This window comes from Molothrus ater, chromosome 2, assembly GCF_012460135.2.
Source record: "Molothrus ater isolate BHLD 08-10-18 breed brown headed cowbird chromosome 2, BPBGC_Mater_1.1, whole genome shotgun sequence".
Lineage (NCBI taxonomy): Eukaryota > Metazoa > Chordata > Aves > Passeriformes > Icteridae > Molothrus > Molothrus ater.
In genome coordinates this window covers 26,833,415-26,858,892 of record NC_050479.2, presented here as the reverse complement: position 1 = coordinate 26,858,892, position 25,478 = coordinate 26,833,415, and the positions used below count along the sequence as shown (strand labels likewise).

At 42.7% G+C, this 25,478-nt stretch overlaps 1 protein-coding gene and 1 long non-coding RNA gene across 2 annotated transcripts in view; one reads left to right on the top strand and one right to left on the bottom strand.

Moving 5' to 3' along the window:
* Positions 1-6,386: 6,386 nt before the first annotated feature.
* On the bottom strand, positions 6,387-10,116 carry LOC129046617 (uncharacterized). Its single transcript, XR_008508249.1, has 3 exons — positions 10,042-10,116; positions 7,393-7,549; positions 6,387-6,485 (listed from the first exon to the last, which is right to left on the bottom strand). It is a non-coding gene; the product is annotated as an uncharacterized LOC129046617 (long non-coding RNA).
* Positions 10,117-12,103: 1,987 nt separating this feature from the next.
* GAS6 (growth arrest specific 6) overlaps positions 12,104-25,478 on the top strand; it is a 40,126-nt gene continuing 26,751 nt past the window's right edge. The window contains exons 1-2 of the mRNA XM_036386008.2: positions 12,104-12,384; positions 12,761-12,927. Coding sequence (XP_036241901.1) covers positions 12,315-12,384; positions 12,761-12,927 — 237 coding nt within the window. The 5' untranslated portion in view covers positions 12,104-12,314. The remainder of the gene's footprint in view (positions 12,385-12,760; positions 12,928-25,478) is intronic.

The window sequence follows — 25,478 nt, the reverse complement described above, 5'->3', positions numbered from 1 at the left end:
CCTTTTTCTTTGGCACCCAGCACAAAGTTTTGGCCTCATGTACCCTTTTCTACCTGAAGGTTAGAGTGTGGCCCTGCCCATGGAGACACAGGAACAGCAGCAGTGCTGCAGGTACAGCGTCTTTCCCCTTCATGTCCCACCAAGAGCCTTGAAAAGCACTGGCTGGCCTTGCTGCAAAGCCAGCACTGCACAGCAAGGGCAGCTGCTCTGCTCATGGTCTGTAACTCATTCAGCCCACACTCGGTGAGTCTGCTGCTTCAGGATACTGCATGTGAGATTTAGGGAGCATCCCTGTGCTTTTACTGCACTTGCCCTAAGAGCTGGTGTCTGCTCAAGTGATGAGCATATTGAAGATTTCTAGTTTCAGCAGAGGACCAAGTGCTGTGGAAAGCTGAGCTCTGTTTCCAAGCAGCAAATGCACCTGGCATATAGTAAACCATACTGCTGGAATCTTCCCTGCAGCATATGTACAGACTGAAAGCCTTAAATACACTGGGTTATTTGTTGGGATTTTTCCCACCCTTTCCTCCCTCCCTTAAGCCAAACATTTATGCAATAAAATATTTCTAGAGCACAATATATAAACAATACACACAATAAAAATAAGAACTGATAAGCTCAAGTAAGAAAATAGCTGAACTTAATTTTATAGCCAGATAACAACTTAAGTTTCTGCCCATTTTATTTTGTTTTTTTTCAGATATTAAGGTGCTTTTCTTGCATTAGGTTTGACTTTTGAGTATTTTGCTTAACACCATTTTCTTAACAGAATACTTGATATTTTTTTTCTTAGTTATAACCAGTGTGTAATTTCTGGGACTTAGAATTTGAACTTCTGATCAAATAACTTAGAAGCAAACTGTAATTATGTGCCTTTTCCTGGTGCAGCTGGTGCCAAACCATAGATGAAGGCAACATGATTACAGACAAAGAGCAGCAGCTTGGTGTCTGGATTTCCTTTGGAGAGAGTCAATACAAGTAATTTCTGACTAAGTCTAGAGAAGAATCTGCAGCAGAGGCCAATATCCAGTGCTAGGATGGGTCTTGTATAAAATATACAGTCACTCTGTACTGTATATAATGTAATGTATAAAAAATCATTAAAATTCTGAAGGAGGCTACTGTAGGAGACACCATATTCCCTCCTGAGGGTCCTCTCCATGCACCACAGCATCACAGGTCCCTCCATTGTAGCCATGATATTTTCTGAAGAATCCTTTCCTTAGGATTTTTTCTCCTGAGAAGCTGAGAGGCCTCAGAAACAAAATGTAAACAATGATTGTCTGGTGCTGTGGAATGCAACAGGTGCATCTTTGATTGGTCCATGTTGGTTGTTTCTAATTAATGGCCAACCCCAATCAGCTGTCTCGGACTCTCTGCGAGTCACAAGCTTTTGTTATCATTCATTCCTTTCCTTGCTAGCCTTCTGATGAAATCCTTTCTTCTATTCTTTTAGTATAGTTTTAATATATAGTTTTCTTTTAATATAATATATATCATAAAATAGTAAATCAGCCTTCTGAAACATGGAGTTAAGATTCTCATCTCTTCCCTCTTCCTGGGACCCCTGAAAACACCACCACACTCCATCTTTTCCTTTGCTTCACAGCATTGCCCATAAGAAGTGAGGGTGCACTCCTCAGGGACGAGGAGTTGGCACCACAGGCTGAAGAAAGCCCCAGCCTGTGTCCTGCAGTGGGGGTGGATTTATTTGCCCCTTATACCAGTCTGTAAAAGGGGTTGCTGCCCTTCCAGACCTGCTTTGCTCCATTTATTTCATTAAAAGCAAGGTGCTGCTGAGTTTTTATTGTGCACTGGACTACCCACACCAAAATGCAATAGTGCTGGACTGGGTCTTTTGGACCACTGTTTTTCTGGTTCCAGCCCTTAAGATCCAAGAAGAGCTTTAATTATTGTGGAATGAATGTAATTCATTCAGGTTTTCTCAACCACTTATACATCTCTTCCTGTGGTAGAGCTTGCAGACACAGCTGGCATCAATGATAGCAAAACTAAATTTCTTTTTGAAGAATCAGCACTTCATTTTTAAATTACCACTCCGATACAAGCTAAGATGAAGGATTTTCCCTCTCTCAACTTAAAAGGAAACAATAATTTTGTCCTTTTATTTGAACACTGTGCTATTCCATGATTTTTCTCTCTTTGCCATAGAAATTTTGAAATCAAGTCAAACAACAAAAAGAAAAGATGATATCGTAAATCTTGGACATAAACCCCCACTTGGACTTTAAAAAATTAAAGTCAATTCCAGCTCTTCCTGGGTTTTACATTTGAACTTCCCTGAGACTTCGGCTTTCTAATCTGTAAACAGGAATAATACCTTCCTGTCTCAGAGGACTGCTGAAAGAATATCAACTGATTTGTGTTTGCAGGATGCTGGGACATGGCAACACATGTATGGCTATGGAGATACCTATATGTGCATATTTGTATGCATCTATGGATGGGGGTACAGACTGGTTTGATTTTTGTGTGCCTCCTGTTTTTTCACTATCTTCCTAAAACACAGAAGATTTCTTGTAGAGAAGAGGTTGTTGGTACATTTACCTGAAGATCAGATTGCACACGAATGAAACATATTTTCTTGACATATTTCTTGCCCATTTTAAGTACCAATGTTTGAAGGTTTTGGTATTTGATAAAATTAGCACAACACAGGCTCAAAACCAGCTCTCACTAGCCTTGTATTGTGACATTACCATATCTTTCAAAGCAATCTGTAATGGAAAAGGGAAGTCATACTTCACCTAGATATCCCTCTCCCTCCCTAATTTTCCTGGTTAAAATAACACATTTCTGAATGTCATGGTTGAACTCCAGGGCCACGCAGTTGCTCAGTCACTCTTCCCCAGTGGGATGGGGGAGAGAACCAGAAGGGTGAAAGTGAGAAACTCATGGGTTGAGGTAAAGACAGTTCAACAGCGAAAGCAACAGCCACAAAGCAGGCCAGCAAAGCAGAACAAGGAATTCATCCACCACTTCCCATGGGCAGGCAGGTATCCAGTCAACCCAGGAAAGCTGAGCACCACCACCTGTAATGGTGACTTGAGAAGATAAACACCTTTAGTCCAAACATTCCCCCCTTCCTTTTTCTTCCCCCAGCTTCATATGCTGGTCATGACACCACATAGTGTGGGATATCCCTCTGCTCACCCGGGGTCAGCTGCCCCAGCTCTGTCCCCTCCCAGCTCCTGGTGCACCCCCAGCCCCCTCACTGGTGGGTGGGGAGGGGTGAGAGGCACAAAAGGTCCTGGTGCTGTGCAAGTCCTGCTCAGCAATGGCTAAAACATCCCAAGTTATCAACACTGCTTTAGCCACAGCCCCGTACTGGCAACTATAGAGAAAATTAACTCTACCCCAGTCAAAACAGCACACTGAGCTATGATTTTTTTGAATTTAAACCAAAGCTGATATTTTCTTTCTGTTGCTTACAACCCTTTGAAGGAACATAAGCAGGCCCCATGACTGCCTTCCCTGCCAAAGCCCACATCAGTGTCACCTTTTGTTCCCAGGACTTCAGAGGGTGGCTCACCCCTCCTTTTTGTATGCTGCTTTGGGTTTTTGCAGGCATTCTCCTTTCCTCCAGCTTTTGAAGATAGAAACTTCATGGCAGCACATGTTGCCCAACAACATATGTTGAAACTCCTTCCCTCAATGATGACAGTCCTACAGTGGGATAACCCTCTGCTCTGGCCTGATCCTTCCATTTTTCTTTGTCTCCCACAGAGATATCAGCAGGCCTCATTCAAGTCTCAGTCCCTCTCAAACTTCACAGCTAGAATTTCCTTTCCAGAAAAGAAAGCACAACACTTGTTCTAGAATTAAATTCAGACACTTGCTATTATTATTATTATTATTATTATTATTATTATTATTATTATTATTACCACCAATAGGTAAATGTACATATTTCCATTTGGTTGGAGAAATCAGCACATCAGATATTGCATTTTCCATTCAAATATGAAATATAAATGTTGATATTTTAATACATATATTTGCATACACTTTCCAGAAAATGAATTTTTGTTTTCTTGGTTATGCCTGTTTCTTGTGCTGCTGGTAAAATCCCCATTGCTATTACCTTTTCCCTATCCTTTACACACACCAGAGGTTACATCACCAGCACTCCACTGACAAATATTGTTGGAACAAGAAGCTGATGCTGATCAATAAAAGATTACAGAAAGCTCTGTTTCCATTTTGCAACATGGACCTGCTGGAACTCTATTGCAAAGACTCGTGTCCTAAACAATTTAGAGATGGCATAACATTACTCCTGTTTCATTGCATTAAACCACAAATTATAAGTTAGGTTTCTATTCTGGTATTATTTAGTTTCTTCCAATGCAGTTTAACAGCTGAAAATGAGAAGGCAGCAGCTCCTTGTTACCAGGCAACTCTTCCCAACCACCAGCAGCTTGCCCCAGGGATCAGGGTTTGAGAGCTCTTTGCAGTGACAGCTCTTCTCCCTTCTTCCAAGCCCAGACTGATGCAAGGAGGCTGCTTCAGAGCAGAGTTCAGTCTAAGATCTCAGAGCATTGGCAAGAGCTACATCTTATTAAAACTGTTTTTGTCTCTCACTGTCCCATTATATTGTGTTATACAGCTAGGAGGTTTTTATTGCTTTGAGTTAATGAGAACAATAAAGAAACATCATGGTCTTGTGCTAAGAGGCCCTTTTCACAGTCAGCAATGAATATCAGTACTCTCCCTCCTGCCTTGGAGAGACAGCTCCAACTCAAGTAATGTTGTCATCCTGGTGTTTATATAGTTCCTGGTGAGGTTTTGTAGAACACATTGTATGGGCTTATATTTGTTCTTGTTTTTTGTTGCAATATTCTTCTCCTTCTCACATCATCCTTGAATTTATTTATGTTTCTTTTAGGCTATATTCAAGCAACTAAAAATTCCCTAGGACTTAAGCACGTGTGTAAAGCACAGGAATAGAAGCCATGATGACCTCATTGTATATTCATATGCCAATGGCCTAATAAAACACAAATCCAGTCCACCAGCAATGTTTATGACATCCCTTACATCACTCAGAAGTTCATTCCTATTCACAATCTGGTTTGGGATTCAGGCTTATTGAACTCTTGTCCTCAGCATAAGTCAGAACTGGGCTCTTTCTGCTGACACTGCGTTTTCTCTCAACGTTCTCCCGACCATCACACAGGTCGCGATAATTTATCCATCATCAGGGTGCCCCTTGTTTTAGCTCAGCACACTTCCACAGGGCCAAGGGCATCACAGAAAAGAGAAGAAGAAACATAAGTGCCCATGTTGGTGCAATGCTCCAAAGCAAGATTCAGTTGTCCCAGCTGCAGAGCATCCAGCAGGAAAGCTGATCGCCCTGAAGAGAAATTGGTCCCTCGCAAAGGCTGTTCCTCTGGTCACTCAGTTCAGCACACGGACATGGGCGTGACTAGCATCTGAGGAAAAGAAGCTTTTCTCCTTCTCCCTCTAGCATAATGTATCACTGTCAGAAAATAGGATTTGGATCCCTTATTGAAGAGAGACATTAATTGGAGAGTCTTTTATGAAATTTCTTTTTAAGTAAGTGGCATGTGTGAAAGATGAACAACCTTTTTTCTACACTTCTCTCCATGCATTCAGCTCCACTTTTTACCCAAGTCTTTGATTCTCTCTCTAATCTACATTTACTTATTCTTTTCATCCATTTCATCATCACTAGAATTAAGCATATTTTGAAAGTTAGCCCTTTTCTTCTTGATTTAATATATGCCAATCACTCAAAAGACTTGTTCAGTATAAGGGCACTTTTCTGTGATTGTTTTTATTAGAAAATGTTAAACTTGAACACCGCAGAGAAGAGAAATTTTATGCCATTTACATTATTAAAGACCTCTGGATGAAATTTCACATTCTAACACAAAAATATTGGCCTGATCTAAACAAAGGCACATATTTGCGTGGCTCCATGAAGGACTTATATTTGGAAGAGGAGAAAGAAGTTTTTCGTATTTATCCCTGAAAATAGCCTGAATCCAAGCATGGCTTCTAATTGCTTTCAGTTGCAGTTTCTCATCCTTCTAACATTCTTTTTCATCACCAGTTGCATTTACATCTGGATGTGTCTTGGAATAAGGTTTCACATATGCATCAGTAACATCTTTCAGTGGAGCTGCATGACTATCCAGCATTACACTGAGTGCCTGGAAATGTTCTTAGAAGGCTCACATCCCATTTTGTTACCTCCCAACTTTCACTTCTCATCATCACAAATACTTTACAATTTTAATTTGTTTTGACTCACTTAACAGCCAGGCATTAAATGAAGCTGATGTGTCCAAAACTCTGTTTTTAAAAAGGAAAGTCCAGGCTGTGCAAAAAGCCCCAGCTCTTCTGCAGCGGTGGCACATTAGGAGAAGGGTTTCCCAAGCAGCAGGGATTGCATTGGTACTGTGAAAGGTTCTTGTCTTCAAGTCTGGGTTCAATTTCTGCTGATGACAAAAAGAAGTCTTAAATTTTTAGTGTGGGAACCCATACTTTGTCTAAATAACTGAGGCCCACCTGGGCAAGCTGCACACACTGCTACAGCAGCTTTTTCATCTTTGGGTGAAACAAAATTACAAATCTTCAGGTCTTCAAAATGACACTATTTCAGTGTGGGATTTTTCCATATAAACAAGATTTGTGTGTGTGTGTGCGAAGACAGTAGGATATTTGAGATTCTACTTTTTATATATAAGTTACCTGCTAGAGGCATTCTAAAGTTATTTATGGTCTATCTGCCCACGGTAGTTCCAGTTTGTGAGCTCCCTTCTTTGCCTTGTCACACATGTTGAAAATCAAGATATCTTTCAACCTCTACAAAATTCTTTTTCCAAATGGCAACATATGGAGACACTAGAGAGACATTTAGTAATGGCACAACAGGTGCTTAATCATCAAGCAAGGAATCTAACAGAACTGAATTTAATATCCTCAACTGGATAACAGACATGTGAAGGCAGGAGCAAGATAAAAGGAACTGATGTTCCTCAACGCACTTAAGTCCACAATCTAATGCTTGTATCCCAGAGGTACAGAGGTTGTTTCAAAACAGAGAAAAGCAAAGTTGTTTTTTTTAAAAAGGGAGTAAGAAGTAAAAAGCAGAGTCAGTTATGGCAGATCTTCTCCACAACTTCTTGTCACAATAAATACAACAGCTCCATTTGGCTCCCTGCCTCCAGGTGCTAAAAGGTGACTCAGATTGCACAGAGAACAGACTCTCTGGTCCTGCATCCCCACCTCAACCCTTTGGCGTCCTGCAGAGGCATATAATAAACCAGGAGCCACAATGTCCTGTAGGCTGTGGCAGGAGGTCTGTGCTTTTTGTTGGTGCCATTTAGTCTGAGAGCTCACCTGTGGGTGGCAGTGCCAGTTCTGCCCAGGAGTTTGCTCGCTGTCTTGCTTGGTGCAGAGGGAGTGCCACTGTCCGGGTAAGCAGTTTGGTTTTGCTAGTACCTAAAGACATTTTCAGCCACCATTTTAGCCTCTAATGAAAGGAAATCTCATTCACCTGGAACCAAGACACAGGCACAGAGAGAACAAGATGACAGTTCAGAACTTCCTTGCCCTTGAAGTTTATCTCCTGGCATCAGTCTGTGAATTATAGTTGACAACTAAGAAGCAAGTTCCAGATCTTAATGTGCTGAATATAATTGGCATATGGCCAACCTGTACTGCACTCAGGCCAAGGATCATGGAATCAGCTCTTCTTACTCTCAGAGGGATTTTCTGATTAAGTATGCTGCCTTCCACAAAAATTTAATTTCTTAAATATTCTGAGGTAATCTCATATCCTTCCACTCGTAAAATACAAGCAAATATAGGAATGACACCTTAGGAACACTTTCAAAGGAAAAAAAAAAACAGGAAATGAATGTGGAATGAGCATGTGAAGCAGTTGCTTGCTCTAAAATCTGAGATACTTTGGCCTTGTGGGACAACTCATAGGATGTATCTAACCAATTTTTCCTTGAGGTGAGAAAAGTACTTTACACAGAAGAGAGGGTCCTTCACAAGTCAAGAACATGCACCTCACAGTGTCCCTGGCTAGAGGACTGACAGAAGGAAGGAAGGGCAGGCTTGGGAATCCCTTCCTCTTGTCCACATAGAATCATAGAATTGTTTAGGTTGGGAAAAAACTCTAAGATCATCAAATCCAACTGGCAATGCAGCACTTCCAGGTCCACCACTGAATCGTGTCCCCAAGTGCCACAACCACACATTTTTGAACGCTTCCAGGGGTGATGATTCCGCTATTTCCCTGGGCAGCCTGTGCCAATGCCCGACTGTTCTTACTGTGAAGAAATTTTTCCCAATATCCAATCTAAATTTCCCCTGGCACAACTTCAGGCCATTTCTTCTTGTTCTGTGTTTTGTTAACTGGGAGAAGAGGCTGACCTCCACCTCACTACGACCTCCTTTCAGGTAGTTGTGGTTGTAGGTGCCCCCTGAGCCTCCTTTGCTCCAGGTTAAACAACCCCAGCCTCCTCAGCTGCTCCTCACAAGACTTGTGCTCCAGACCCTTCACCTGCTCCATTGCCCTGCTTCTTCAGCTCTAAAGTTGTGAGGCCTGTATATTCTTTCAGGACATTTTAGTTTCATTCTACACTTTCATGACTACAAATGTAACTAGTGGCAGGAACCTAAATGAACTTTGCTCAGTTAAACCTTCTGCTACACCTCTGCAGCTTGTCTGCACACTATACACTGGTTTCTTTTGGGATTAATTAAGGAAGAGAAAGCAAAGGACATCAGCTGGAATTCGGAGTAAGTGTCTCAAGGTGTGTTACCTAATGAACCACTTTTAGATTTTTGATCCTTAATGAATATCTTCGAGTTGTATTTTTAGTTACTTCTCTCAAAACTTGTTCGATTTTGTGCATATTTCTGGTTTGTGTCTAAAAACCAATGGAAACTAATCCTACAGGTTCAGATTTATATTTGGAAACATCTGTGTCTAGATTAGTCTAAAATCAAAAGAGAGTCTAAAATGGGACATGCTGAGAGCACAAGCAGTTCATGTAACATTGTTTTAATATTTTCAGCATTATTTTTCTATGCCATTTTTCATGTTCGCTAAGACATTACTGGGACAGCTGTAACCAGATAACAAAAAAAGAAATCCATTAGTTCTGAAGAAAATGAAACTGTTACTTTATTCAACTCATTGCTTAAATCTGCCTTAAATGCTACCATGCCAGAAAAATGGAAGGTGGAAAATACAACTATTGAAGAGACTTCTGAGCTCACCAAAATCAGTGTTTGATGTCATTGCCAAGTAACTTACTGGAAAACATAAGAAAGAATAGAACTGGTGAACTGAATGATATGTTGGAGAAGAATCAGCATTGCATACCAAGAAGGATATCTTGTTTTGCAAAACCATTTGAGATTCAAGGAATGATATTTATTTAGACAAGGATGGTTCTGATAATATTAGATATTTGGATTTAAAAAAATTTTTGAGCTGGTCTTTTACCATATGCTCTCAAAATGTGATCATATGGGATAAACAGAAAAGGATAAAAAAATCTGAAAGAAAGAAAACTCATCATTAGATTACACAATATAATGCAGTTTCCAGAACCCACAAAAATTTCTGCTGTTCAACATCTTCAGAAATTTATGGAGAAACTTAATGCCATGAGGTCAGTTGGCAGATAATACAAAATTCATCTGAACAGACAAAATTTAAACTGGTATTCAAGAATATCAGGAGACTTTTAGCAAAAAACTTCAACTTTTATCTTGACTTAGTGAGTTGAATTTACTTGCAGAGAGGTCACATCAGTGACGAAAGTGTACAAAGACTGTACATCCAGGGATAAGGTGGAAGCTTAGAGGGAAGGCAGAGTGGGACAACCTGTTTTGGTAGCAAGAAGCTGTTCAGTTGGCTTGGCTGTATCACTTGATAACACTCTTCATGTGACAGGGTAAAAAATGACAAGCAAAATTTAATATATAGACACACAAAGTGACACACCCATGAAAGACAGCTCTCACCTTCTGCATTCACTGGTAAATCTGCCCTCAGGAAAGAGATCTCAGACCTCTTGTTCATGGCTCTGTGGAGAGACTGGGTCAAGAATTGACCCATGCAATGTTTGAAAATAGTAAGAAAAAAACAGAAGCAAGAAAGAAGCATGACAATGTTGCTACAATATCATGTCTTGAATATTGCATGTAGTTTTGTCCATGTTTTCTGAAAATTAGTATAAATAGAAAACATGCAGGGCAGGATGAAAAGGTGGGGAATGGTTTCTGTTTGAGGGGCTCAGGCTGCAGTCCCAGAGCAGACTATGGATTTACTGCTGTAATCCACTCCACACTTCTTCATGCTGTCACTGAGCTGGTTCAGCACAGTAACCTGGTAAAACACACACACACACACACACACACACACACATACACACACACACACTTAAAAAAAGGAAGAGTCTCCTGCCAGGTGATTTAGCTGAAATGGCACAGCCATGTCTGTGGACATGGGCAGGGGGATACACAACAGAGGGAGGAAAGTGGCAGCCAGTCCTAGGAAATCTCTGCCTTCAGCTGTAGCTTCATGAACCATTTTGGCCAGCTCTGCTGATGAAATTAGGCCCAAGCTCCTTTGCCTGCAGCTACTGGCTGTCACCCCTGAAAGCCTCTCCCTTTAGGTGTTTGTGCAGGTGTTCAGCAACTCAGTGGGGAAACTGGTCTGAAACAAAATTAATCATTTTTGTTGGATTATTCTGATAGAGTTTGCAGCATGCTAGCACAAGAAACGGTCGTGGCCAAAGGACAGCAAAAAGCACAGGGACTGGAAGGACTGCTCCTTTGAGCAATGCTAGCTCATAGGGGTTTGGAAACAAGTAAAAGACCAAAGCTCCACAGTTCAGGAAAAAGGATAGTTCTGAAATCATATGAGAGAAGTCTATAAACTGGTATGGTGGAAACAAATAGGGCATGATCACTCACGATTTCTTAGATGACAAAAATTCAAAAATTCAAGTACCTCGAAAAATTATTAAGCACTGGATTTAAAACCAGTGAGGAAAAGTTCCTGTCTAGCCTTTGTGCAAATTTGAGACCTTCCCACCACTCCTGGAGGCCAGGTGTACCAACAGATGAAAAAGTTATTTGACAAATTCACAGACAAGTGGTACATTTGTGGCTGCTAGGGTTGCACTGGATTTCACCGGAGAGCTTTCCCTCTGCACTTCAGGAGCTGAAAACAGAGAGAAAAGGCCACTTAATGGTGGTTTATATGTTTTTATACCTCTTACCTGTATCTCTACTATTGGCCATTGTCAGACAGAAGATACCAGCCTAGGGACAGTTGCTTTGAATGAGGCTGGCTCTTCTGTTTTCACCTACTTTACTTCAACTATGTGATATGGATACATTGTTTACATTTGTCATATTATATTTGCAGTAATTATTATGGAGACACAAAGTCTGTATTAGATATACCTAAATAACAAAATAAAACTAGACAAGTTCTTTTTCTGAAACAAGTTCTGCCACTGAAGTTTTCTCAAAGAATGTGTTGACATGGTGTTACTGGAGCTATGTGTCACACTTACCCTTTGACAGAGCAGTACAGATAAAAAGCATGGCTTTAAAGCAGTGGCACTAGATAGCCTAAGAGCACCTCTGAGCTCTGACCCCACAGCTCTAGGTTACAGGGTTTCCCACGGTAGAAGTGTCCTGTGGAACTTCGGATGGACAAAGGACAGTAAAGCATGGTTTGCAACATACTGGTAACAAAAGACATTAATCTCTTTCCTGGGAAGTTCATCCTAAAATACTGGAACAAACTGAAAATGTGTTTCTGACGAAAACCTGTGTTGGTATGTGGGGAGAGCCAAGCTTCTAATTTACGGCAGGACTGGCTTGGGTTCGGTGCCAGCTTCTCCCTTGCTAGTGATGAGCCCCGGAGCTATTAAAGAGGTGTGCCTGGAGGTGAGGGCGCAGTCCCCGCCCGCTCCCCGCGTCCTGCCGGCCGCCCCTCGGCCCGGCTGCCCGTGACCGCCCCCGCCGCTCGGCGCGGCCGCTCCGGGCAGGTACGCGGGGCCGGGCCGGGCGGCCGCTCCGCCGCCAGCGAGGTGTGTCCGTGAGCAGCGGCTCGGCGGTGCCTGGTGAGGATTGGGCAGGGCGGGCGAGCGGCTCCCCCGCCGGGCTCCGCGCCGCGCTCCCGCAGTAGCAGCGCGCCCGCCGCCCGCGCCGCTCCCGCTCCCGCCGCTCTCTCCGCCTGCGCCCGCCCCGGCCCCGGCCCCGGCCGCCGCCGCATCGCGATGCCGCATCCCGCGGCGCCCCTCGGGGCCGCCCTGCTGCTCGTCCTGCTGGCGGCGGACTCCTCGCAGAGTGAGTACCGCTGGGGGGTTCGTGCCTCCCGCACACGCCGCCGAGCATCCCCCGCCGCCCTGCGTGTGTGCGGGTGCGGGCTGTGCTGCCGGGCGCGGTGGGCTGCGGGGGATGCGCGGCTGCGGTGAGGGCGGCGGCGGGGTCAGGGGATGCGGCGAGGGGCCGCGCTGAGGCCGCGGCCACCCACGGGCGGCGCCCCGAGCAGGGAGAGCGCTCGGTGCCCCCGGAGGGGCGGTCTGGTGTGCGGGGCGGGGGTCGGGGGGTCCGGGGCGATCAGGCGGGCTCAGCTGTTCACCGCTGCCTGTCCTTGCTCCTGCTCCTCTCCCGCTCCTCGTCCTGCTCCCGGCCTCCCCGCCGTGCCGGCTCGGCTGCCCAGCCGTGCTGCTGCGCGCCCCGGAGGCCGCCCAGTTCCTGCGGCAGAGGCAGCGGCGAGCGTACCAGATCTTCGAGGAGACCAAGCAAGGACACCTGGAGAGGGAGTGCGTGGAGGAGCACTGCAGCAAGGAGGAGGCCCGGGAGGTGTTTGAGAATGACCCAGAGACGGTAAGGACACGGAGATTTGGGGGGTTGTCCGGCTCTGCGCTCCCGCCCACCCTCTGCCCGCGGCTGGATGCCAGCTACCGGCACAGCTGGGAAAGGCATCGGGAGGAGGAGGAGGACCCCGGGCCATGAGGGGAATGACTGGAAGGCACACTGTGCTCAGCCTTGCCCAAGGGCAGTGCCAGGACTGTCCGGTCAGCAGCGTGTCTGTGAGCGTGCTCTGAGTGAGCAGCCCAGCCTGGCACCGGCTGGCAGGACTGCCACTGGAGGGTGGAAGGGTCCTGTTCACCCATGGTCCAAATCCACGAAGCAAGACCAGTGCAGCATAATGATAGAGCTTCTCTGTCTGGATACCCTGCTCTTCCCTCCAGCTTCCCATCCCAGCTGAATTTAAGTCCCCTTAGTGTTGCAGCATATGTCACAACTGAGGCTTCTCAGACAAATGTCCTAACCACTCTGAAATCTGTGGGGCCCAATTCAGCTTGGTCAGCATTTTAGAATCAGTAGGTTCAGGACCTGTCACTGAAACAGCAGGAGGGCACACATATGGGAACGTGCTGCTGCTGCACTTCTAGCACTGGATTCACACAGTTACAGACTGCACACCATGCGTGGAGCTGTCTTTTCCAGTCTTATCAAGGTTGACTTTCACTTCAGTCTTCTCACTTTGGGCAGCATGCAGATGCTTTATAAGCTTGGCTTACTCCTCCAGCCACTTTACACTTCCTCTCAACATTGTTTTGGATAGGCTGTTCTCATTGCAAGGACTATCTGGCATTGATTTAGCAGTGGGAAGCGGATTTTCTTGGTGTTCAAATTGAAGCTCAGTTCTGCACAGCATGTTCCTGTTAATGGTATGATGCTCTAGGGAGAAGATAGGACAGAGGCAGGGAGAGAGTGAGCACGTGTGTGTGTACACAGAGGCACAAAGACAGGCAGGGGAGGGATTTAGCAGAGGAGATGTTTTATGCTTCAGTAAGGCAAGTCTTGACATGTGTGCTTCATTGGCAGCCTCAGCACTGGAGAGACAGTGCAGTAGCTTGCTGTCACAAGACAGTAGTAAGCACAGCAAAAGCAAAGTGATGTGGTTTTGACTGTCTTTATTTTCAAGATTAATGTGGAACACTTGCCCAGGTGGTGTTTAATGTTACACATTTTACGTGTACATGTAGTCACATCTGCATGTAGTAGTGTTTGCTTCTGTTCTGCAGAAACTGAGCTTCTTCAGAATGTGGACAACTGTAATGGTGTGAGAGTGGCTGGCACAACTACCATATTTGTGTTGAGTAATATAACTTTAAACTCAATATAAATATTCATCACATAGCAGTGAGTACAGGGAAAACTATGATGACTGTGATTTTGTAGCCTTCTGGAACAAAGGTGATCTAAGGTCACTATTTTTACTAACTGGATGCTGGCCAATAAGGTAGCCAAAGGGGATGTATTGATAGATTAGTTTAAGGGTAAGATAGTGTACCAATATGTCAGGAGTTTTTAACAGTGTTTGGTACTGATTTTGGAAATTGTAAAGAATACACAGTTCTCCTACTGAAATGACAACAGTGAAATCATTTTGCTTTAAAATCTTTTCACATATAATATAAATTCTTTAAGATACCGTCATACTTTCAGTGTGTTTTGTAGGACAATGCTGGCTTTCTGTTATTGCAAGTGATTTTGATTTTTTCGTGCATTTCCTTTGCTATTGCTGCTAGGTTGCACTCTGTTCTGAAAACCTGAGGAAAGGCTAGATGGGCTACTAGTGTCTGTGTCCCCTAAAATGTCCTTCTACACCAAGACACTTAGATCTGCAGTGACATAAGATCCTACCCTTTCTGAGACACAAGTCTCCCAAGAGCTGTGAAGTTCCTTGTTAAGTGCAGTATGTCCTAATCCTTGCATTACTTTGCTTCAATTTGATTGAGAAGCAAGTGTGCTGTAATATATCAGGGGGATTTATGGCTCTTCCTCTCCCTTTTGCAATCAGTATGTGATGTGAAAGCAGCAGCTGCTGTTCAGTAGCAGCTTTCCAATGCATGGTGGCAGAGGTTATGTATGTGGGCTGTTGCTGCTCTGCACTGGAAGACTTCACTGTTTTGTAGTGCATAGGTGACTACTCTTTCAGCAGTAACTGGATTTTATGGACAGAATATTAATTCACAATGGAAGTGTATTTTAAACAGTAGGGAGCTGTTGTGCTGTCATTTCACTGATGCTGTGTTGTACATCCAGTCCCAGGGACTGACAGAAGAAGGAAGCTAGTTGAGACAGACCTGACTTAGGAAAGCCAAAACCTGTTGTGAACAGCACCAAGCTTTTTGAAGAATTACAGTAACTGCAGTCATGCTTCAGCATATTGCCAGGCTGCAGCTGATCCATGCTGATAGAGTGAGCTTCTATTGACCAGGGAAATGAAGAGATTGCTGTTGACAGATGAAGATTCCTTGTAGTTTAGGGAGGATGAAATTTCTGCATGTGCCTGCTGAACCATGGATTAACTATTTAGGTTGTAGCAGAAAGAAGCAGCGACAGTACTTTTTGCCTTGTGCTGATCTCTGTGAGGCAATGGAGGCAAGCCATGACAAACACAGCAGTGCAATCTGTCCTGTTGCATCTCCCAGGTTTTATGCTTTAAATCACCAGATGAGAATCTGTGTGGGCATTTGTCTGTTTACTGTCCCACAGGAGCAATGGTCTTGCAGCCTTGACAACTGAAAGTTAGTTTCAGGTTAGTTGATCAATCTTGATGCTTCTCAGTTCAGCCTCAAGAAAGGCTTGTGATGTCAGACCAAAAGTGTTGTCCCTCCTCCCTTTCCCCTCTATTAGATGCTAATGAAATGTATGAGTCTTCCTTACCAACCTTGCCATTCTTGACTATCCTGTGGTTGTGTGAGGAGAATTTGAAGGCTTAATTTTAAGACCTGTGACCTAAAGATCTGATAGGAAATTGCATTAACTGATTCAATAAAACAATTCCAGAAGCTGAGAGGACAAAGCAAGGTTGTAACAGCTCATATGATGCTTCCCATGCTTTCCATACCTTTATGCAGCCAATTGTAACATCTAGCCAAGAATTTTACAGAAAGATACCAATTTCCTTGACAGAGCAGTAAATGAAATGGAATATCACACACCTATACCAGAGCACCCTTCTTCTGGGCCTTCCATTGTTTCAGTGATCAGCTTCCCATAACAACATCTGCAGGCAGCCAGCAGAAGATGCACATTCTCTGAAACCTGAATGTGGATTTTGCCATGTGTGAGATTACTTACATCAGCTGCTAAGAATAGTGTATCAGGCGGGGCCCAAGGGCCATTCATGTGCAGGGCAGTGCAGCTTTTGTCTTTTATGTTACGGAAAATATAAATATCAGCTTGCTCAGACTAGAGGAAGGAAGATCAATTGAAACATTTTTAGATTGTTGTTTGTTTTGGTTTTTTTTTAAGAGGCAGAACAAAACTCAGTCTGTGCCACTTGTATGACTATACATGGTAAAAGCAAGTAGCCTGGGTTAATGAGTCTTGCAGCCTACCTTTTTCATGAAGCTGATTATAGCATCCTTAAACATTACTGCAGAATTCTGGGATGGTTCCTGTGTTGTAATTTCATTTATGCTAGAGGTGCCAAACAGAAAAATTAAAAGATAATATAGAGGTAAAAAAAAGAAGGACAGAAAACATCTTGATGGGAGGTATGCAGACTGTTTCTAAATGTGATCTATTCAAAATACATGCTAGGTGTGATAGATGGGATAAAGTTGCAAAATATCTTGGATACAGAGATAAGAATGCTATCTTATTTAAGATGTTGACAAGGCCTTATAAAAGCAGCACTGCAGAAATATTTGACCTTGGTATGCAGTCAAGGTATTACAGCTTGTTAAGTGACTGATAAACTGCTCTGGAATTTGGTTGACTCGTTCTAAAATCTGGTCATCCAAGCATGTAAAACAAAGGGCAGAAGGGAGTGTAGATCCTGATCTTCTTAGAAACATTGTATTTCACTGAAGAAAAAAGTGTCCTTGTGCAAGGAGTTTCTCTGTTTTGAAAGGCTCAGCATAGGGAAGATGTTTGAATGCAGCCTCTTATCCTTTGGTACCACAGTACAGCATCTGTCCCTGCACATCTTGCTTGCTGTTGTTACTGCTGAAAAATTACTGCTCTTCCTGCAGCTCACCTTAGAAATTGCTATGCTGAATGCATTGGAAGATGCTAGGCACACCAGGAACGCTGATGTAGGTCAGCCTGGCCACCTGTGTTTACTGTTTATGGATTTGGCCCTCGGTAGAGCACTGTGGAAAGCCAGCTGGATTCCATGTGCGTGCAGAATGCACAGCTGATTCATAGGCAGACATGTGAAAATTCCACATTTTGAAGGACTTGCGTCCAAAATGTTTTTAAAATCTACGGCTTGTCAGATACACAAAACACTGGCAGAGAATCACAGCATAACTTGGAGCTGAAGAGGATTCTACTCCACTGTCCCACTCACAGCAAGGGCAGCAGTGACACCAGACCAAGTTTCTGGGAGCTTTTAGCAATCTTGTCTTGAAAATTACTGATCCTAACAAAACATCCAGCAATGTCAGCATTCTTTCTGCTAGGCTGGGTTTATTGAGAAGCTGAAATGAAGATGAAGCAATTTATAGGGTGTGGTAAGGGTCAGTTTGGTTGGTTTTCTTCTTGATGGCTCTCTGATTTTTTTTTTATGTGTTCCATAACATGACATGGTCTTGATCACACAGATGAGCTTCATCCATGGACTAGGGTCATCCAGACTTCATTCTGGTCTTTTAGGAGGCATGCTTGTCAGGCAATGTTTAGATGTTATTTCTAAGAATAACAGGGTAGACACACGCTTGTAAATATTAATCAGTAAAGTATGAAGGCATGTAGAGGGAGGAGAGGAGTTACTGGGAGAGTAAAGCAGTGTAAGATTTCTTTGAGTAATTTAGTGAATGTTGTGTAGTCTAGACATGGAAAATACTGATATCATCTTTAGATACAGATGTCATCGTCCCTGTATAGAATATTCCTTTAATAACCAGGCAAAAATCTGGTTTTATTTGCTGTGACAGTTCTTCTCGATATACTGATTTGTTTTGACATTTTGGCAGAGCATGGAGAGAGGGCTAGATTTGTAGCTGTATAAATTTCTTTATCTCTTCTTGTTGGTGCAGAGAGAGAGAAGGAGTTATTGGAAAACTCTGTGTTGATGTTTTAATCTGCTTGGACTCAGTACATGTAAGAATGGATTTCCAGGCACAGTGATACCTGCTTAATAGCCTTTGAGAAAGAAAATACAGGGATACATAGACTTTTGTCCAGGAATGGATTGAAGGAGAGAAAAAGGAAGTAAAAATCTGAGTGCCCAGGTGTATGCCACAGTGGCATCCCAGCCTGTTGGGGTGAGATCTGTGTGTCCACCAGGTGCATTCCCTGCCCTTTCTTTCCTTCTCCCTGTAGTTTGGTATAAAAGACAAGGGAGCTTTGTTCCAAAATCCAGTGGGTCTAACTGATCTGCGAGGCAGAAGGATTGGGACTGTGGGCCTGGATGCACCCATCTACTTTGGAGTACAGACACAGTATTTGTTGGCAGTGGTGGTGTTCAGTAGCAGTTGGGTGACAAAAATACTCCTGCTTGCCTTAGGAGGCAGGTCAGGCATTTTTTGGCTAAATGCTGCTTTATCAAAAGGTTTTGAGAAGGGTGAGCAAAGTTTGCCATTGGTGGAAGTAGACACAACTCCATCAACTCTACTGGACTCATACCTGCCTGATCTGGATCAGTTTCCACTCATGGGAGAGCAGCTCAAAAATTCAGAATAGACCTGGAAATACTGACACACCACATCACAGACATAGTGCGTGCTAAATGTCCTGTGCAGCAGGAGGGAAGGAGCAAGAGAAGACAAAAGGGACTAATATTGTGCTGAGGGGCTGTTTGAAGATAGGGTGGAATAAGATGCTAAGACTGACAAATTGAAGGGGGGGTTTATACTCGTTTCAAGATGGATGATAATGGAAAAAGTAGATGAAGTTAGGGTAAATCAGCTTTCTAGAACAGTACAATAAGTAGTAATAAGTACATAAGAAGAGAAAAAAGTCAATTAAAAATCAAGAAAACAGTTTTGTGGCCATGAACTCATTTCATTTTGTTTTTTAAATTAAAAAGACAATGAGCAGCCTACTGGGAATTAATATAATTTTTTAGTGCAGCTGCTTAAAAATCAGGTAAGAGAAACATTGAATGTGTATAAAGTGGCAGCTGTGATTCATGTGTGCTCCATACTCTGAGTGAGCTTAATGAATTACAAGCAGTCACTTTCCACTAAGTATGAAGAACAAGGATGGAAGCATGACCACAGATTTAGAAGAAACTGAGAAGAAGCAGAACAACAAGGTTTACTTCTCCCCTCACATTGCTTTTCAAGCTTTGGTTTCACACTGGGGATTCAGCTGCTCTAGTAGAGATAAGCAACTCCTTTGCCTGGTTTTTTCACCCTTCTTGCACAGCAATTTGGGGGACTGAGTGGACCAATTAAAGGAACTTAACCTAAAGAAAAGTAGTCTGCAGAGAGTAATTTTGCAGCTGGATTGGTTCCCCAGTCCAGTGGGGACTGGCAGAGTGGAAAGGACAGCCTGAGTTAGGATGGGAAGGAAGGCCAGGTGCTGCAAGAGAAACAGAAATGGTTGTCACAGCTCAGCCTGTCAAAGCAATGAGTGAACAACCAAGCCTTGGAGAATCTGATTGAAGTTTTTCAGTAGATCTCTCTTCTGTATCTTTGCTTTAATCACAGTTTTGTTATGACTGCTCTTCTATAGGGCTGCCCACATGTGTGTGAAATTTACTTATTGATGGGTTTGTGTTTTCTCCCTGTTCCTTTGAGCATCAGCAGTGGGAACTAGAAGAGCAAAGTTGGGAAGTAAGGAAGATACGCAGAGAGGGGAACAAGTGTTGGTGTTGTCTTCATTCTACACACCTGCCAGGACAGAGGGGTACATAAATAAAGAGATAAAAGGAGAACTGGTCATGCTTGCACTGCACAGAATAACATGTTCCTGGAAAGCAATCCTATTTGGCTGATTCCTGGAACAGGGAGTTGTAGTTCAAGTCCAGAAAATATTTAGGACATGAACAGAAAAGTAAAAGTTACTTAATTATGAAAATAATGAACAGGGAAGTATGAGATCAGATTCTGTCACAAGGGCCTGGTATCATCTAAGATGTCACTTCCCTATTCCTTACTTGCCTGTGCCCTCTGAGTCTGAATCCTTAAATGCCTTAATGTGATTGAGTGCTGTTATGTGAGTTGCAACCTCTGCAGATTAAGCAAGATCCAAAGAAACAGTGTGATTACATTATAAAGAGGGGGAAAACTAGAGTGGATAAAATGTCACAGAGCCCATGAGAGATCATAGATATTTAAATCATGTTTGATAGAATATATGACATGTTCTGTTTTAAGTATGGCTAAAATAATTATAGAGTAAATATAGATGGTGTTAGAGATCCAGCCTTTTACTTATGTTACATGTTTTGTTTTCCTTAATTTGACTAAACTGTCTGAGCAAATGTTAGTTTACCACATACAAATACTGTAACTCTTGCAAAAGTAAAGATTCAAACAAGCAACATTGAGTGAGATGACATTTGTCATCAAATTGAGATCTTGCACATTATTGCAGCTGGAGGGAAAGTAGCCTTTCATTTCTGAAGCAGTGGAAGAAACCTCAAGGCATTTGGGATCAGATTTCTGTCAGAATAACTTAAAAGCACGTGCAACCAATTGGAATCACACTACAAATTATTTTTGTTGAAGTATTTGGCACCAGTTATATCCACTTCACACTGTTTACTGTCTAGTCAAACCCTGCCTCAGGCCACCTATGTATAGAAATCACGTCTCCATGCCCCTTGCATCTTCACAAAATAATGAAGTATCTGTGATATACGTGAACATTTTTTTGTCTTTTGTTTCCTTCCAGTAATTTTTTTCTCCCCTTTAATTATGCATTCCAATCATTGGTTGGTATTTCCTCATTGCAGAGAAACAGTTTTTGCTGAAGTGACACCTCAGTAAGCAATTGGGAAACAGTCTTGCTGTCCAGAACAGAGCAAAGGAAGTTATGACAATAGATGGGTTTTATTTCAGACTTGAGGATTCTGCAGAGGTACCTAGTGTCTATGGAAGATGTCATGCTGGAGAGTATAGTCTTGAATGCTTCTATTTTGGGAAGTTCAACAACTTGGTAGAAGTGGCAGTCCCAGCTTTGTGCACCTGAGTAGCTGGACAGTGTGAAAGGGATACTTGACCAATGGACAAAACAATCTAAAAGCCACCCTCAGCAACTGTAACTTGGGTGGTAGGAGATGAGACTTGGAGGCTGCTTTTGGATTGTAATGTGACCTACTTGCTTCTCTAACTCCTTACTTGCCAAATTGTGGAGAGAAATTCTCTGCTCTTCATCTGGAGAATACAGATTGCCACAAAGCACAATAGGAAACACATTGCCCTGGCTGAGTGGTGGGTCCCTCATGATGAGAAGGAAAGCTTGTGCAGGTAGCATGGCATTCATTTGAGCATAAATTCTGAAACTACTGATTCTATGTACTTAAAATTCTGAATTGCAGAACTGCTTCATGTCCTGATACAGGAGGAGGGCCCATATCGTCCAGGGTGAGATTTGCTGTGCACCTAAAGTCTGAGGCTGAGTTTTAGAAAAAGGAGGAGAGTTCTCAAGCATTGCTGAGATTTGCATTCTCAGTTGTAACAGTTGAAAACTAGCAAACACCGAGTTATGGCCAGTTATGGTTGGTAGCAGTGATTTCTTCAAGGATAATGCAAGCCCATAGTGTGGAAACATGAAGAATATTTATAAATGAGGTCTGGCTATGCCCAAGACAAACATTCAGTCCTGAAGGAAAGAGGAAAAGGGAGAGTCATTATATGGAAATGAGGAAAGGGCATAATGTGGGAGTTGTTGCTACTCTCTTAGATGTAACTAGGTAACTAAGAAAGTGCTTTTTAGAAATCACTGTTGCTAACACAAGTCGGTGAAATGCTCCAGTGTTAGTGGCACTGCAGTCACAGAATCACAGACTGGTTGAGGTTGGCAGGCACCTCTGGAGGCCTTGTGGTCCATCCTCCTTGTCCAAGCAGGGCCACCAGGAGCCAGATGTCCAGAAACATGGGCAGCCTTCCTATAAACTACACCTTTTATTTGTGGCCTCTAGAGCTCAAACATGATTTTCATAAGATTCTGTGCCTTACAGTCTTACCTGACCTGCTACTCAAGCAAAATAAACAGAAGCAGTAAGCAGGCCCTTTTTTCTGAGGTCTCCAGTGTTACCAATTACTTTAAAGTAAAGCACCAGTGAGAACATTTTCCTGGTGTTGACAGGGTCATTGTTATGTTTTCAGAAGGGCTATTTTTGTACAGTGACTCATGTTAACGCCTGTTCTGATTTGGTGTTTTTCCATCTTCTCTAAAAAGGACTGATGCATACCCAGTATAATTACAGTAACTTCTGGATTTTACCACTGTGGACTTTGGCCATAGAGTTGAAAATAGATGGTGACCCCAGTCCCAGTGCAGGTTTCCTTTGGCAGGGAGGCTGACTTAGGTGTTCTGCCCCTTCCACTCCACAGCTGTGAATTCTTACCTTCATGTTGCTGTTCTCCTCAGTTGTTTCAATGAGAGGCATTGTGGGGGTGGCCCCAGTGAAACTGTTCTTATCATTTGGAAGGAAAAAAGCCAAATATAAAAATGAACAACCTGGAGTTTTGGGGGGTAGTTTGCTTGGGTTAGTTTTTTTGAGGACACTTTTAAAATGATGCTCTCTTAGGTATCCAGACTAAGTGTTGTAGTAGCTGTTTTATCAGGGTAATAGTAAGCTCTAGCTGCAGGTGGGAGAGGAACACCTTAGCCCCATGAACAGAATTCTTATGCCCATGCTGGGTGTCACTCTGCCTTGAAATAAAAGCATGTACTCTCAAATCTTGCAACACTGTTGTGGAAGCAAATAATTGCGCTTAACGCATCAGAAGACTTGCTTCCAGCATGTACATATATTTGTGTGAGATGAGTGGGGGCTGTAGAGCTTAAATCTTTTCTATTAAAGCACAGATCTGTCTCTTGGGCAGCAAGAGAAAGATCTCTGGAACTGAGTTGAAATAAGCAAGCCAGGACCTGCCTGGAGAGGCTGGCCTGGTGCCCTGCTTTCCACCTCACCAAAAGGGTGGAGATGTGTGCATCTCAGGCACTTCCCAGTCTCTCCTGTTTCTTCCTCTTTACCTGAGATCTCTGCTGATCTGTGCTTTGGGTGGTACATGATGTGTAACTCGTGGGTGAGTTACAGCTCATACTACAAGTTTGACCTGTAGTGGCAGCAGAAAAAAGATGTAATTTACAAAAGGACCATTCATGTTACCAGGGCACCACAGGCTGCCAGTGTCCTGCTGCCAGGCCCTTGACTATTGCCATCCCAGCTATACTGGTTGAAAGGTAGAAACCAGATAGAAAGTTTGCTGGGTCACAAAGAAGAGAGGTGGAAATACACTTAAGTTTTCTTGGCAACAGTCACAGAGGTTGGAATTTTGAGGCTGCATTTGTGGTGTTTGGTCTCTTGTGGAGGTCAGAGCTTCTGCAGCCTTTGTCTTCCTTCTGCCAGCACTGGGACATTACTACTGGACAGAGGGATTAGAGAGCTTGGTGAGGTCAGTGTCTGTGCAGCAGCCTGTCCAGAGGATGTTTATGTCCAACATGTATGTGTTTATAGCTTTTTATTTATAAAGCCAATTGCTCCTGCTTTTATTTTCAGCAGTAATTAGGAAGCAGATCTAAAGGGGAAGGGCTGACCACATTTAAATGTTGACCTTTTTTGTCAGAATCCAAGCTGAAAATTTAACACTTACATAATTCTGTGGTGATTTTTGCCACCCTAGTGGTAACAGTTAAATAACTTCCTGTGTTTTGATCCTGTGAACAGTGTGTGACTTTCTGGATGGTGAGAAGTTTATTGAGCCTGAAATTGAAAGTGGCTTGTTGAGAAATCAGCAAAATAGTAACAGAGAATCTTTGCCAACTCTTTCTTAGCAAGCATCAAAGCATTTCTCTTGGCATTTTTTTAGAATCCTGAAAATACAATTGAACACTTCTAGTAGAAAGAAAATGAGTTGCACACTTTTAACAGGGACCTAGCCCTGTGTAGGATTTTCATTTTCTCTGACATCTGGGGGCCATTAAACCTTAGCACATCACAGAAAACTGAAAAGACATTGAAGAGTTGAGTGTCACATGATAAATAATGTGTATCTGTACCAGGTTAGGTGCTGCTCGAATTTTTAACTGAGAAAACTTCTCATCAGTGTTTTTTGAAAAGGGACTGCAGTTTAAGTAGGTTCCTTTTCTCAAGGTGTAAGATCATTCATCCTTCATTCCTAATCAGTCTTTTCTCTGAATGTAAATGCATTGTCATTGTATTTACAGAAGCCAGCTGTAAGAAATATTGATATGGAAAGAAATGAAAAGCTAATCATACAAAAATGAGCAATGCTAAAGCCTGTGAGCACGTGTCGTTATTTTAGAATAGTAGTATCAGCAGATTTTGTAAACCTGGAGAAGTGCTACTGATCAGCAAGTGCCTTTGTATAACATAAGCAAATGAGAAAGGGAAAGAAGAGCTAAATTTCTAGTAATAGCCTCCTGTTTAAATCACTTGGCTGCATACTCTGTGGAATGAAGCTTGTGGTGGTACAATGCCTTGGAGTTTCACTTATCTGCTGTTCAACTGGCATTGAATCAATACACAGTCAGTTTGAGTTTGGAAGTTATGTTTACAAAAGTAAATTCTGTACCACTTTTCAAGCACTCAACTCATTCATCAGAGGTCAAGGAGAAAATGCCTTTGCCACCACTGACATGGAGCAATTAGGCTGATAGCCATGAATATGAAAGCACCTATTTATTGTCCTGTCAGTGCCAAAATAGTTGTTCTTGTCAGAGTCTGGATTATCCGTTGGTGGTTAAATACATCTGCACATTCTTGTGAAGTACGTGGAACAAAGGGGAAATAATGAAAGAAATGTTTGGAATATTTTATTACATGCCCCTATCTTTTTCTCCTCAAGTGCTAGTTGAAGTTCAGATTGTGGTTATAGCACATATGGACACCCATCTGAATACTTAGATTGCTTAGATTTATTTTTATTTTGGCTGTATTTTTTTGACTTGTCTTTTCCAAACTAAACCTTAAACAAAAAGAAAAAGAGTGAACAAGGACCATAGTGGGTTCTGAGCTCATCACTCTGATGACACATTTCAAGCTGAAGAAACATTTCAAAGCTCAGTCCCAAAAGATGCCAAGAATATCACTCTCATATCAGAATTGAAAATTAACATTAGTGTAAGCTGCTGCTTCTACTTCTTTGCTGATGCTCTCATAATTTAGGCTGAATATTTACGTGGTGCATTACAGTAACTGGAGCATATTTGCCAGAAGCAATTGATTCTTCTGGTAAATGACAGCAGTGCAATTGATTGCACTGGAC